This window comes from Anser cygnoides, chromosome 1 (assembly GCF_040182565.1).
Source record: "Anser cygnoides isolate HZ-2024a breed goose chromosome 1, Taihu_goose_T2T_genome, whole genome shotgun sequence".
Taxonomy (NCBI): Eukaryota; Metazoa; Chordata; class Aves; order Anseriformes; family Anatidae; genus Anser; species Anser cygnoides.
In genome coordinates, this window is record NC_089873.1 from 197,691,392 (window position 1) to 197,707,516 (window position 16,125).

Sequence of the window (16,125 nt, forward strand, 5' to 3'; positions counted from 1 at the left end):
AAAGCAGGGCTTTGAATGGAGGCAAAGTGCTCTTCAAATAAATGAACATCCAGATTGTCAGATACGAACTTTTTAATGTCATTTTCTACAGCACAGTCTTGGAATAAAATGCTAATTTACTTTAAAAAAGACTATTCTGAGGCATACATAACCAAAAAAAGTCTGACTATTAAAATAAGCAAAATAAGTTAGTCTGGAGATAAATTTCAATGTGATTAGTAACCCAACTGTGAAGTTGCTTTGGATTAGTGAAATAATGTGGATGATAGTGGTATGTTGCAATGCTGGTTGTAAGCCAACAAAAGCTGAGGCTCCCTGATCTTGCTAAAAGGAAAACCAGTAAGGAAATCACTTGAGTTTGTCATAAAATTCAAGTGATCAATATAAGAGATGTTAACATTCACAGTTAAAAGTCAAAGATGACCAGAATTTTTTGGTTTAAGGTGACCACAGAAACCTATTTCCAGTCTTTGCATGGTCTTCTCAAAATCAAATCTGAATTCAATTCAAATCCCATTTTATTTTACCCCTCCCCTTAGAAATCTGTTTTCCCAATAACTAGCCCTGACCATTCTAAAATTTCTTCACTCCTGGGAGAGATTCCATAGACTGGCACTCCTTTTTTCCATGCTGGTCTCATCTATGCCTCTGAAGAGTTAGAATAATACAATACACTCTGCTAAAGGAACCTTTGTTTAACTCATTCCAGTCATAATACAAACGCACTTGAAAACGAACTCAGGTTTTCTGCAAGATACCTGACACATTTCCATTTCATACCCACAGTCCAAACTCAGAAGCCCAGTAAAACAAACAGCTAACAGTCATACTGGCCGCTCATTCACGCAAGTAAGGCAACGTCCATAGCTATGTGTTTGCAGCATCTGCTGCTTTCACTCAGTGTAACATCACTTAAGAAATATTCTTCAGTATTTCCCAGATACCTACTTAGCCCTATACATAGCATATTTAATCAAACACCCTATAACAGGATATGAAGTATTATTGTATTAGAGATAATACAAGAAAAACCCTCTGACCTCTCAGCCTTGGGTTGCAGTTTCTAAGAAATGATACCTGTGTCCCTGCTTCAATAAATAATGAAGTATTTTATGGCAAGGAGAACCACAGAACTAACAATAATGAGTAATTTGAGGGATGCACAATATGCTTTAAAACAAAAGGACAGCAAAAGTAAAATTCCTGTTTCAAATCAATCAGAAAAAGGATTTAAATTTGGATTTCACATATACCATTTGAATAATCTAATCATGGTCATGTAGAGGAGGGAAGAGGAAAATACAATCTCCATGTTGTAATCTATAGCTATTTTGTCTGTGAATTCGCTCTTACTTCCAAGTATTTTGTTTAAAAAAAAATGAAACAATAGAGATAAAATGTGAAGTCAATCAAACAATTTAATTCAACCCTAACGTGTTTTTCTGGAAGAGCATAAAAGTATTGTACTGACCAAAACAGTTTCATATGGGCACCGAGTTGACGATGTGATGGAAAGAAAAAGACAAAAGTTATATGAATAATATTATTCCTTGACATAGTTGAGCCATTTTAGTGGGAATTTTCATTATTCAGCTCCAGGCAGGTGCCAAAAATAGAAAATTTCAACACATAACATTTGGCAAAATGATATGCAATCGCGGGTAATGTCTTTTGGTCAAAAGCTGCATGCAGCTCTAGCTAAAGACATTGCTACCAGCTCCACCTTAAAGATTTTATTTATGCCTGCAATACAAGCAGGAAAGAACTGTGCAAAAAAAAACAAATCCCTCTGATTGAGAATGAAGTTAACAACATTAATTTCTTCGAAGTGGAGTTTATTTATGGGTGTACAACAAATAATAATTTGATGTACTGACTCAGATGCAACTGTTGCACAAAATAAAATCTATTGCTCTCAATATTTGAAGCACAATAATTTTGGAGAATGGTAAAAGGGTCACTAAAAACCTTGGTTTACTGCTGAAACTATACAAATCTTTAAGGTTGGAGAGAAGGGAACACACCAAATCTATGGGTAAGGTCTACATAGAACTTTATTGCCCTGTAGGAAAGAAAAGAATTTTAGGAATCTTTATAATCCTGCTAGGCCTGTAAAAACAGAAACAAAGAGAGGTTAAAGGACCTCAATGGATGGTTAGATTGCAAAGCATGTGCACAGTGAAATACTTTGACGTTTCAGAAAGGCAAGTGCTGCTGAAATGACTTTGGACAACAGACAGCAACAAGACTACTCAAGACTATTCATGTCAGTAACATTAGTAAGAGTATTATAAATACTGCTTCACATCACAGAAAGTCACAGCACACATATACACCAGTTCAATCCAAGAATTAAGCTTCCAAACTCAGGCGTTAGAACAATGACAATAGCTTTTTTGATTATTTTTCTAATCAGAGTCCGAAGCATGAAATTTCAAGAAAGAAAGTCAAATGCTTCAAGTATAAATAGCTATAATTTTAAACTATTTCTCAGAGGGAAGAAGATGAGCAACCCCTAGTGGTAGCAGAAAAATATATTCTGGGAGAATCTTAATAGGACCAAAGCATTTTCAAAAAACATTAATTTGTAAACACATTAATTTGTAAATTCCTGTATTATATGCAGCATCTAAAGCTGATTATCATATATAAGAATGAACATTAATCAACAACCTTGCCAGTACAAAATGTTCCTTCTGTCTCCTCAACCTTTTTGAAATTTACTCCAGTTGAGTGAGATTTTCTCTACTAGTCATCAGCTTCTCAAGATTCTCATGAATCCCCACCAGAACAAAGTGGGTACAAAGACTGAGATGAACATGCCTGGAAACATTTATATCAGAGAACTCCAAATATATCTGAACAGCACACAGGCCTTCAAAAGTTATCCATAAGGATGTATTAAAAGGAAAAGTCCTGCTTTTTTTTTTTTTTTTTTTTAAAGGAAAAGTTCTTGGACAAATCCTTGTCCATCAATGACCCCAAACCTGTAACCATTACCAGAGTAAAAGCAAGGATGCTTCATTGTGTCAAGGTCATTTCAGACATCATGAGTCCCGTAGTTAGTATTATAGAAATATGAGTGAGACCAAAATCATGTCCTTTTGTTTGCAAAAAATTGATATTAAAGACATTTCCAAAATCAAACACTGACTGACCTAAAATCAGACTTAAAGGTGCAGTTTAAGGAAATCACTTTGGATCTCAGTTCTTCACGATTTTCACTGTGTTTCTAAGGTGCCTTTTGAAACTGATTTGGGGTCCAAAAGTTAATTTAGGCATGGAGTTAAGGAGTACTCTGGGCTTGTTACCATAACACTTGCGTCTATTCCAAAGATGACAAAAAAGGACATAGAATCTCAAGAGATTTGAAGTCAATGCCCAGGAAATCACCATACATTAGGGAAAACAAAAGCAGACTCAACATTTAACCCACCATAATTAAATTGCTATAACATTTTGTGCTGAGCTGTAGTAATCAGCAAAGCAGAAACTTAAGTGCATTGTTGGAAGCTGCCAGTTTAAGTTTGGAGCTAGCACAAGACTCCTGTGATAGACTAATGCCTAGCTACTCCAGAGCCAAGAATTCTGGCACACAAATCTTAGGTTCAGAGAAAGAAAGACAATATAACTATGTCTGAGGTTTCTGTGAAAATATCCTTACAAGCATTTTTAAAGATTTCTGATTTCTTATTGAAAATATGCAATTGTCTAACTATAAATAATCTATTAGCAAGGCATAGTGCAGTGTGTCTTGGTGTTGTCTAATTGGTAAGGTGTGTTTAACAGTCTTTCATTTTTATCATATTCAAGAATATCATTTTCAAGAGTTACATTTAAAAAGCATCATTTAATGAATCACATGAAAATATCGTACCTCTAAGTTGCTGAGATGCTGTTTTTCTAGGAGTTGCTGCATTTCTTTCAGATTTTTCTGGAATAGAAGTTGGTTACTATCCATGCTTGTTGTACTGCTCTCCTGCATTGTGTTATTGCAGCCAACCATTGCCGAAATCTGCTCCTGATGGGAATAACCGTTTCTAGATGCTGATGTGGATGAAGTGTCATCTGTGGCTCTTGATGCAAGCAAATAACTTATTATTTTGGCTTACTTCTGTGCGTCAAAGATACACTTTCAAACATGTTCCTTTCCAAAAGTATACATCACCAATAAATGCCTGGCATGCGAAGGAAAGCTAAACTCCATGTAACTACAGGTGGTGCTATTCGTACTGCCTAGCATTAAAACTCTCCAACACTTTCCATTTTAAACCTTCTCTTCTGTTATTTATAAATTGTCAGAGTTTTCTGATTGGGTTGTTGGGTGACTGCCTCAGGCTGGATTATTCCAGAAAATGTCAGCCAACAGTTTGGTCATTTACAGGACAGGAACGTGGATTTTTTTTTTTTTTTAAGAAGGAAAATGACCTTTATTTTTTTCCATAAGGCTGCCTTATATAGAGGATGACTATATACTGCTTCTGTCAGATATTCCCTTACTTCAGACAGTGCGAAGGCCTTGTTGTTTCTAGATGTTGCTTCCAGTGATGACCTGTAATGTCAGTATTGTGGGACATTAAAGAATTTATATTTTCTACCTGAAAAAAAATCTTCAGAGTTGCTATTGTAGCTGTGCACTGTGGTCAAGGTGACCCCAAATGAAGATTGAGGAAAACACAGGTTTCCACAGGTTAGGAATTATCCAGAGCCATGGGGCTGGCAGACACCCAGGAATTAAAGAGGCCAGGAAGCATGGGAAGCCAAATGACAAGAAAAATGAGCAATCAGAGACTGGGAAGGTAGGGAGTCTGTAACAAGATATGTTCAGGAAGAAAGAGACCTGGAACTAGGCTGGGTAAGATCACTAGGAATAGGAACCAACATGTGACAAACAAGAAGCGAGAAATAGGTAGATACCAAGGATGACAAAAACAAGAAATAAGTAGCTTTAACCAATAAGAAAGGTATTAAAAAGGCAAAAAAACAACAACCAACCAACCAAAAAAAACCAAAAAACACCAAGACCCCAAACCCACCAACTCACAGGCCAACCAAGCTCTAGCTGTTTGGAAGTATAACTTGTACCAGGCTGCCAGCTGTGCTTGACTGCTTGACTTGGTTGCTTGACTGCTTAGGTAGAATTCTCTAGTGATGGACATTGATCCTGTCTGTTGGCTCCAACCTGGTTCAAGGGCCATAAATACCCTTAGTCTGGCATACCCAAAGGGGCATATACAGAAATCGATCAACCGGATCTGCGCTTTGAATGATTAGAAAGCCAAACTCATGTATTGCTATTTTAGGATCGAATATTCACTCTACTCCACAATGATTACAAATGGTGATAAAAGGAGAAAAGAACTTGGAAGCAGATTATCAGTATAAGGTTTCAGTCAAGTTATTTGTAAAACAAATATACCTTTACCATAAAGGAGAGATCCAGCCTTTATTTCACCAGGATGAACAGGTCCAAGATACGAAATGATATTTTGTCTCAGAAAACCCTGGATTTTGAGTAAGAAACCAAGCCATGTTGTCCATTCAATGTGCAAATGTTTTCCAACACTCCCAGGATGCATTTCCCATGCATAGCTCCTAAGCAGCATCAATGTGACCCATTAAATGTTGCTAAAGTGTGTGAAAGTCTTTAGCTACATTTGTGGCAAAAGTGAACTTTTAGTCTGTATGCAAATAAGCATGAAAATCATAATTCCATTTCTTTCTCTCTCTCTCTTAAATTGGAAATTGATCCACCACTCGCAATTTCCCCTTCTCCATTATCAGTGAATGTGATGGTTCATTTTAGATATGGGCAATACGCAGTCTAGGAACTTACAAGAAGACAGAATTATTTAACTATTTCATGCCACAAAAAGCTATCTACCTTAACATTCCTACTGAGCAAAGATGAACACTGTAGAGTCACGCCATACTTACACAGACCTTTAGGACAAAATGTGCATTGCTTCTTTCTGGAGATGGTTACCATATGTCTAATACATGTACAGAAACTCAATAATCTCTATCCTTCATTTCACTCCATTTCTTGAACTTAAAAGTTCCTTCTATGGAGCCTTTATCTTTTCCATACTCGTTTTGTATCTAAAATTATACTCTCTATTGAAATTAATCTATTTTCTTTTTAGCTCATCTATGTCAAAGGGATAAATAGTTTAGTGAGACCTTTCCTGTATTTATTATAATATTTATAGTTCTAGGACAATGGAAAATAGAAACTTTAATGTCATCAAGAATATCATTACTTTGATATTTGTGAGAAGATTTTACATAACACTCCCAAAAGGTTGTCTTAATTGCACTGACCCAGTCAGAGATAAATGTTTGGCAAAGTCTGAAAAGGAATTTCTTATTTCTGATGAGACGGCTGAGAGCATAAAGGGAGAACAACTTCTCAAATTTATTTTTAGAACTCTGAAAACTGCATTCTGTATTCTTTTGAACGGGGGATATCCTTGTCAACCAAAAACTTGTACCTATCATCTTTTAAAGACTTTGTTGTTGTGGACCAGACTGATACGCACGTGGACAAAAATCTTTTTTTCTTTTTTTTTTTTTTTGTAAAGTTTCTTGATATCTATTTGAATGTTTAGATCATTTACATTTATGAAAATTTGTACATTCCACCTTTTTTCATGGAATATTTTTGATTTGTCATATTGTTTAGTTTCTCTCCCCAAACTGAATAATCAAATACAACATAATCAAATACAACTCCCAGGCAAGTGGTCATGGCATTGAGCCTGCTGGAGTTCAAGAAGTGTTTGGACAACGCTATCAGACATACAGTTTAATTTTTTGGTAGTCCTGTGTGGAGCCAGGAGTTGGACTCCATGATGGTGGGTCCCTTCCAACTTGGGATATTCTTGGGATATGATAAGATTCTATCATTCTGTGAACTGTTTTTAAATACAAAAATGGAAATATATCATGAACAAAGGAATACCACACAACTTCTGCATCTCATGTGCACACATTCCAATGCCTGTAAGCCAGCTAGTTGTCCAAAATCTTTGCTTCACCATTTAATTAAAGCTTATTTGAAGCAAGTAGCTCTACTACAGCAGAGAATACAATCTCTCACTTATTAGGTGTTCCAGAATTTTTTGCCTTTCTCCAAGAGAAAGTAATATTACGTCATTGCATAATGTATTTATTTTTCTACAACTATTTCAACATAGACATCAAGAATTCTAGAACTTTATAAAATTCACCTACATACAGTTGGTTTTGCAGCCATATTTGTCTTGAATGTTAAATACAGTATTCATTTTTATCTTTGGAAGAGGACTTTTGATGAATTCTATGCATTCTGTTGCTGAGGGAGGGTAAATTATAATGATGATATATATATACATATATTGGTTTAAATGCTTACAGAAGTGTAAGAAGAGACAGAAATATAGAAAGGGATCTACTGCCTCGTCTGAGTAAGTTTTTTGCTGTCCCAAAATTTTGGGGACTGTCAGACATATTTAAAGGTTTACATCTCACAACTGGTGAATGGTTACTTTCTCAGAAAGCTTTCCTGTATCAAAACTTGCTTTGCTTTACAGTTTTGGAAGAAATCTATTTGACCTCTAAGAGAATGTTGCACAATTTTTGGAACCAAGTCTGAATACACAGAAATGCTACTTTTGTGACCCACACAGGGAGAGAACTATGGCTCCCAGTCAAAAACTAACAGGATCTGCCCAGTGCTAACATCTTCTGCAGCAGACTAAAATAATCTGTGCTGCATAGCATTTGCTCAGTTTAAGTCGCAGTGCTTACAGTGGGTAAGGTGTTGTGTGAGATGCAGACAAAAACACTTACTGTATTTTCTGTCACAAGGAAGAAAGATAAATTCTGCTAGCATTAGAATAAGCAAAGCTTTATTTCATAATAATTTGCACACCTTGCCCCTATAAAGAAACCTTTATGGCAATAACCTAATTCTTTTTCTGTTATTTCTGTATCCATATTGTCCACATCCTCCTTTACCCACCTCATATGGCTACTACCCAAGTCTCCCAGTTACCAGCTGGAGAAGAGGCAGCACATTCTGTGGCAGGTTCCAATATATTCAAGTGCTGTCTTACCAGTACTGACTGGCTTGTGACCTGCTAATCCAAATAGGTCAATGTGGACATAACTTTAAAGTGTTTTTCATGCTGGGGTCACTTTGAATAATTTCTTCCTTGCATAGTTTCCATTTTCAAAATTGGAGAAGTAAAATTATGTTTGAGATTCTCTAGCTCTCTCTTGAATTTGGTTACTAGGGGATGAGAGACTGTAAAGAAATATCATAGAATGGTTTGGGTTGGAAGGGACCTTAAAGATCATTTAATTCCAACCCCCTGCCATGGGCAGGGACACCTCCCACCAGACCAGGTTGCTCAAAGCTCCATCCAGCCTGGCCTTGAACACCTCCAGGGTTGGAGCATCCACAACTTCTCTGTGCAGCCTGTTCCATACAAACAAATAAATTTAATTTCTATACGAAATCAAGTTAATCAAGTTACAGAAATGAAAATCAAGGAAAGAATCCACTACAGTTCTTACAAGATAGTGAATTTTAAAATGATACTTTATAATATAGTGACAGCAATGTAATCCTGTAATAAATTAAGCAAAGAGTGAGTGGTTTGAAGATGTTCTGAGGGAGAACTGTGAGCCCTTGAAGCACAAGAAGTTTGTAGAAGGTTGGGAAATAAAGAAACAAATGATGATAGTAGGGGAAAGACACAGAGCTGCTGTCCTAAACCAAGCCTACGAGTGAAATGAGACAAAGGATCAGGTGTTTCTGTAGCATTCAGAAACATCTACATGTTTTTACCATAATTTCAACTTGTATTTGGCAGGTAGCTTTTGTTGTTGTTCTTCTTTAATGGCTGCAGTCCACTGGACACAAACTTTACCTCTGTTCTGAACATCTGCACGATTTATAGCACATTCAAAATAATTATAATGATAGTAATACCAACAGCAGCAACCAGAAAAATAAAACACTGAACTGAATGGTTGAAGAAATGTGTGGTTGGAAAGGTGATAGTCAGGAAAGAGTATCAAATACAGCAGATAAACTATACATGTAGAAATGTTCTCTGATAAGGCAATGCATTTTAGAGAAAGTGCTTGGGTAGAGTGAAAAGTATGGAATTCAACTTGTATGCGATATACAAATAAATTACAGAGGAAATTGTTATCAAGATGCTCAAGATACGTATAAAGGATGAGAAATTGAAAGGAATAACAGCTGGAAAGAAGATAAGATCATGGGATGAATACGCAAGCTACACTATCCTTGACTATCAAAAGGGAAAAATCTGGATGAGAATAAGAAAGTATCTTGACAGAGCACTTTATACTTCATAGAGCAGCAGATGGCTTGGTAACCATGGTAGTCTGAGTCAGGCACAACTGAACAGGGACCAGGTTCACCCTGACTATTCCCAGAATTCCCCTGAAGGGAAAAGGTTTGTATCATCTCCTCTGCCGTTGTACCTACTGGACGCAAACAACTTAAGGATGTTTCATAATATTTTCATTGGAACATTTCACAGAAGTGCTTTCTTTGCCACAGAAAGATGGCCTGCAATTTCTGAGAGAGTAATCGTCTGCTGTTTATTGAATATACCAAGTAATTTACTTCTTTTGATCACCAGAATAAACAAAAATGTTTACCTGAAGGTGGTTTTGTTTCTGCTGGGCAAGTACAATCCTGATGTTAAAACGGATCCTTTAATTTGTTCAAGAGCTTCTTCTAGCTGAAAAGCTGCTTTTGTCTGGACTAGAGCTATTGGTGTAAAAAACACAACGGAAAAAAATATTTTTAAATTGGAATATTTTACCATACATGTTTTGGTTAAGATTCTTAAGTTTGGAGAGCCTAAATCCAGACTGTTACAAAAAAACAAAAAACAAAAAACAAAAACCAAAAAAACCCAAGTGGTTTAGCATTGTTAGGCATGCTGGAACATCTCGAGTTCCTCTGAAACAAAACCCAGTCTATTTAAGTGTTTATTGCAATACATTTAGTCAACAGTTTTTCTATTTGTTTTTCGACTGCACTGTTGAAAAAGTGGGTGGTTAAAAAATCCAGCACCAACTTTGTTTTCACATCGTGATTATTATGTCCATGTACTAAGCCAAAGTTATGACTTGCAGGTGTTTTATAGAGGCCAAATTGTGACTTAGGAATTGAATCAGTGGAGAAAAAAAGAGTCCAGACAGGCACAAGGTGTTGCTTCTTACAAATAAGCAAACGTAGGATAGAAAGTGGCAGAGACAGAATTGCTATTAAGGAAAACCAAGAAAAAAGTTATGATTCATTATCGTTGCTACATAGTCTGGACTGTCAGTAGGGCTGTGAAGAAGCCCTAAAACAGTACCGTTCTATTTTGTTATTTTAATCTGACATTTGATCTTGAAGTCAGAGACATTACCTCACAGCTGGCGCAATTGCAGTTGGAAGAGTAAATCTGTTGAAGAATTTCTAAGTAATATACCACATCTTCAGAGTTTCAACACTGGAAAGTTGACTGGAAGTCAGACTTGGCTGAAGCTGTTAAGAACTCCTGCCAATCTGCCCTGATTCCAACTCAGAAAGCAGGAACTGTGTTGCTGTGATCATTACTTCCCAGCAGTGAAAGAACTGCTTAAAAAGCTGACTAATTCAGCAAAAGTTATGTAATACATTAATATACACTAGGACTGCCTTTACTTAATGATAAACAAAATGCATATTCTTGAATATTTCATATTCAGGGCTTCACAGAGGGGATCATTACACTATCCCAGTAACTTTCAATGGCCTTGTAACATCTTACACACAACTTTGAAATCACAGTATTATAAGCAAAGAGGACACTGCAGTGACAAAAGTGGGGGAAAAAAAAGGAAAACACAATATTTCTGGGAGCTAATTACATGCTGTGATTGGAATATAAAGAAATATTTCACAATACAGTATTTAGAAAAAAACAACGTTGTTATTTCATTCCTTCTACCCAATTTTGTCATAAGAATCAGACCTGTGCTTCCTGTAAGTTATGTTTTGCTTAAACTAATTATTTCAATTAATTTAAGTGAAGTTAATTGCTCTGTTTTGCCTTAATTACATTTTATTAGCATAAAAAAACCACTTGTATTGTGAATAACGGTTAAATTTTAATTTACAAACCTATTTGTTTGTGCTGAGAAGCAGGCAGATGAGCACGCTGAAATCTCTCAGTTGCTTCCTGAAGCTTAATTCTCCTCTGTTGCAGAACTTGTTCTCTAAGTCTTTGTTCTTTTTCTTCTTTTTGCTTCCGTCTTTCTTCAAAGGCTCTGTATTTAGGAAGCAAAAGTTGATGATACCTATGTTTTCTCATTACATTTACAGAAACATCAGCAACTTGTCTATCTTGTGTTTTTGGAACAGAAGTTTGCTCGTCCACAAATTAAATGTGAAAAATTTTAGCACATTTGGATCATTATAGTTAGACTGAACCTAAATGGGACAGCGGGCGATTAAGAAGAGACACACCATAATCCTGTTACTTTGTTAGCTTCAGACAGAGACTTAATGCTTTCTTATACACGAATTAACATACGGACTCTCACAGAATTAACGAATTAACAGCTCCTCTCACCAGTGTCACTTTCACTACATTCTTTACATTACCACCTAAGTCTGTCACAGTGGGCAAACCTACAGGAAGGTGAACTGCAAATACTGTGTGTGCGTGCTTTTCAGGAGCTGCTGGGGAAATAGTTTAAGAGGTGTTTTCAGAAATAACATATAAGAACTACAGCTTTAACCTAGAAATACATAAGAATTAGTAACAACTTCCAATAGTTGAGAAACTTCCTGAAAGACAATCAGTTTAGTAGCACAAAATGGGATAACAGAGTGATGTGAAACTATGACTGACTGAATCTGTTGTTAATATCATATATATTTAAAATATGTCCTTTGACCAGCTGGAAAGCAATGCGCATTCTGATTGAAAAAAAAAACAAACATATCACAAACCTCTCCTTCTGTAGGCACAAGTTTCTTGAAGCTATGTGGAATTTTTCTTCCTGCTGACAAAAGCATCAACTTTTGCTGACAAACTTAAATTATTTCCTTGAGTAAAACATACCTTCTATCGGTAAACTTATTGGCACAGTGCCTCCACAGACAAAGCAATACTTAAATACATAACTTGTCACGTTCAACTTCTAACAAGTCTGCCATGCAGGAATCACTACAACTGGAAGCAAAGCTGCTCCTCAACAGAGTTACTCCGTAACTCAGGCTATTTGATTTATTTTTCCCTTTTCTTTCTAGGGAAAAAGTTCAAATATTCAACTTTAAACTCCCTAGTATCCCTTCAAAATGCTGCCTATTCACCTGTGAAAACAAACAGAAAAATAATTTGAAATAGTAGGTTTGGGTTTTGGAAGTCTAAAGGCTGTAAGTGCACAGTAGTTAAAAAAATAGGAAAATAGCCAACTAATTCCCAAATACAACTTTTATAGGCATATCCACTTTATTCACTTTATTACACTTGAAAGCCAAAGAGTAGCAGATACATAAAGAACTTTCGCTATTTTGAAAACACAAATATGCACAGTTGTCAAAACACACGGAATATAATGTCTGAGATTTCCCAATTTTATGGACCAATTATTGAATTAACAGCAAGTGAAGGCAAAACATGTATTTTTTGAAGTGGAAATGTACTGTAGAGGGCTTCCATGCAGCTATTCAAACCTTATGTCGCAAATAACACTTAATAAAGTTACACTTTCAAAAATCCAGAGGAATTTCTAGGTAATTCAGGGTAATCACAGAATCACAGAATAGCTGAAGTTGGAAGGGACCTCTGAAGATTATCTCATCCAACCCCCTGCTGAGCAGGATCACCTGATCTGTTCTAGAGATGAAGAATTACAAAGCTCTATAGCCCAAATGAAGAATAAGACAGCAGACTGACTTATGCAAACAAAAACTGAATTACAGAATAGTTAAGGTTGGAAGGCACGTTTGGAGGTCCAAGCCCTGCTCAGGCAGGGACACCAAGAGCAGGCTGCCCAGGACCACATCCAGGTGGCTTTTGGAGATCTCCAAGGAGGAGACTCCACAACCTATGCCAGTGCTCCCTCACCTGCACAGCACAGAAGTGCTGCCTGGTGCTCAGAAACAATAGTATTAAAACATGATCCCAACACTGCAGGTTTCATTTGCAAAACGTCTTCTCAGCAAGTAGGAATGATTTGACTTGAGGCATGAGGTGAAGCTGGATAAGCAGTTATCCAAAACCAGAAAAACCCTTCAGAGAAATACACCCACATAACTTTAATTGCTCATATAATCTAGAAGTTTCAGAAATAGAATGAGAGTTTATTTTCAGCTTTCAGTATTTCTGTGTTTCACTTGGGTTAAATAGAGAAATATGCAATATTACACATCTTTATGCTGACAAAGTGTAGGAAAATCACAATTGAGGAAACAGACTTGCTTACCCCAGAAAGTATTTTAAAAACATTCTTCTCCATCTCCTTAATATTTCTAGAAGCTGCTCAAGAAGGCCTTTAGTTGAACTATAGCTGTTAAATTCAGACATGTGGGAAATTCTACAACTTTGCACCTGGAATAATTCCAGAGTATAACTCCAAAAAGGAACGAGCAAATTCTGACAGAGCCTTTCGCTATTTATTTTTAAAGGGATTTTGGAGTATGACATAGCTGCGCTCTTCCACATTCCTTACAGCTGGAATTAAAAAAATACTCTTGTTCCATATAGCTGGAAATGGGAAGGTCCAATTGCTGATGCAGTTTGGAGTAAGACATGAGGGAGAAATAGCATTTTGTTTTAATTGGAAGGAAATGTATCTTTAAAGATACTCAGCGAAGACTGCATCATTAACTTCTTGACCTTACAGAATGTAAATTGGGAGACCCAGGTGCATTATGTAAAAGAAATCATTTTACAAACGCACAATGACATCTTACAGAAAACCAGTTGAAACAAATGTTTGTTCATCCACCAGACTAAGCCACCAACTTAGGTTCATATCACAGATGTAATATTGGCAAAAGAGTATGGCTTTAAGATGGGGAGTTAGCAGAAGAATTTCCTGATTGGTGTTTTTTTAACCTGGTTTTTCTGTCTACTATAAACAATCCACTGGTGCAGCAATTTTTGCAACGGCTGCCAAAATGTTTATAGCAAATTTGGAATACGAAACTTAGAAGATTTAGCAGCTTCGCATATACAGACATTATGTGGAAGGTATTTTCATGCTAAAAACAGTGTAACCAGATGGTAAAACTATTTCCTGGTTAATTTTATTAAATTACCTTCACAGTGCAGTGATGGATGCTACAGTCATAGGTGGACTAAATGCTTATTACTGCCTTGGATGAAAAAAAAAAGGAATATATACAGTGCATATGGAGCACTATGAAATGAGTCTTTTGATACTGAGCTGGTGATTTTCATTAGGATACAAATACCCTGTGTCATACCTGCTTTGCAAACCAGTGCACAATAATTTAAAGTTGATGCGGAAGGGTATTTGTACACTTAATGACTACAGCAAGATCAAGGAAAGGGTAGAATAGGGTATCACACTCCAAATGTTATTCATGAGCAAACAGGAAATACCCTGTATCATTAAAAGGTTCCGTGGAGGTTGCTCATAAATCAATTATTTTATTTAAACGAAATACTCGCCGGGGCCATAGGAATACACATTAACTATACTCCCTCATCTTCTGTGATGATCGTATGTTGAATGAAAAGGGACAGCCCCAAACTGCTGCACGGGCTTCAGAAGGACTGACGATTAGGGCTCACGGGCGCTGTGCTCCAAAACGCCCCAAGGGTCCACAGCAGAGCTGCCCACGCTACCCACCAATTCGCTGCGCTCCAAATCTCATTTATCAGCAAAAACGAAGCCTACCTTATATAAAGCCAAGAACTTTTTGTTAGGATAATTCAAATCTTAAGGGACTAATTTGGACACCGTTAGCCCAGATATAATTGTGATTGAAAAATACTAACACAGTTGGAATATTTCCATACAGAGAAAGCCTCAGCAATAGTACTAATGGATGAAACTCTTAAATAAGAGTTTCACTCTTAATTTCTTCCCATTTTCTGACGTTATGCTCACTCTTCCCTTTTTCTTCTGGGTCCCAAGGCTGGTAGTTTCGTTCTGGTGCTCCTGGGCTGTTGCAGTGAGTTGTCAGCATCTGGAGTCCCTTCAGCAGGAGCAGTATGATGTTCTTGCTAACACTTCCTTCTTCCTCACCTCAGGATCCACTTGGAGTCATTTTTATGTTTGCTGCAATGCTTTCACACCTTTGCTCTTCCTTCATGGATCTGCAGCTCCACAGTCCATCCAAACAGTCCACACAGGGAACCTTTTACACGTATCACACGCTATTTCATTCTTCTCTGTTACCCCTAAAGCCAGTTATGCCAGCTCCAGGTCTGCGTTTCTTTAACTGACTAGCGGTGAGTTGTTTATAGCTGCGGGGTCTCCAGTGCCAAGCCTGTGTGCCAGCTCTTATCATCCCGAGCCTTCACTCCTCTACGCCGCAACCTGTGCCCCCAGATCCTGAGATCTCTGCTCTCATAGCAGGCCTGTGTTTCTCTGTGCTGTGTCATCAGGTTAGTCGTAAATACTTCATTCTGCACAGATAGCTGCTTGTTACTGCTATCTGTATAAAGCCACGCTCATACCATAAAAAGACAAACAACGCGAAATAAATTAGCCGCAGACACCTGGTCAATTAGAAAAATTGCTGTTCCAGCTAAAGCACGCAAAATAAAGCTGCGGGCAGGTCACGAGAAGTTCAGACAGAGCAAGCTTGAAAAGCCCCCAGCCCGAGACCTTGCAAAGTCAGCACAATCCTGTGGCCCTTCCGCAGCAGCGGCAGCGCTGGATTACAGGTCGGCATGGTTGCACTGACCGCTGCTTTTTGCAGTTTCATTCTCATGTAGAAAGCAATACCAAATTCTTAACGCTTGGTCTCCTCTGCTTGCCAGGCGCTAACATTTTCCTCCCATTTCTGGCACTAAAATGTTTGTGGTTCTCTATCAAAAACTGAACTTAAAGAGTTTTTATTAAATAATCACTGATAAT

The 16,125-nt window shown here is 37.2% G+C and overlaps 1 protein-coding gene across 9 annotated transcripts in view; it reads right to left on the minus strand.

Moving 5' to 3' along the window:
- The window catches only part of CEP126 (centrosomal protein 126), a 39,653-nt gene that overhangs the window by 18,269 nt on the left and 5,259 nt on the right, over window positions 1–16,125 (minus strand). For 7 of the 9 annotated variants that reach the window (XR_007168814.2, XM_048078225.2, XM_048078223.2 and 4 more), the window contains exons 3-5: window positions 11,183–11,328; window positions 9,685–9,796; window positions 3,878–4,076 (exon numbers count right to left, since the gene is read on the minus strand). Coding sequence is in view for 7 of the 9 variants with exons in the window: in XM_048078225.2 (XP_047934182.2) it covers window positions 3,878–4,076; window positions 9,685–9,796; window positions 11,183–11,328 (457 nt within the window). In the remaining 2 variants the exon portion in view is untranslated. Of the gene's footprint in view, window positions 1–3,877; window positions 4,077–9,684; window positions 9,802–11,182; window positions 11,329–16,125 lie in introns of those variants that run through there. The other 2 variants (XM_048078228.2, XM_048078229.2) reach the window with 2 other exon arrangements.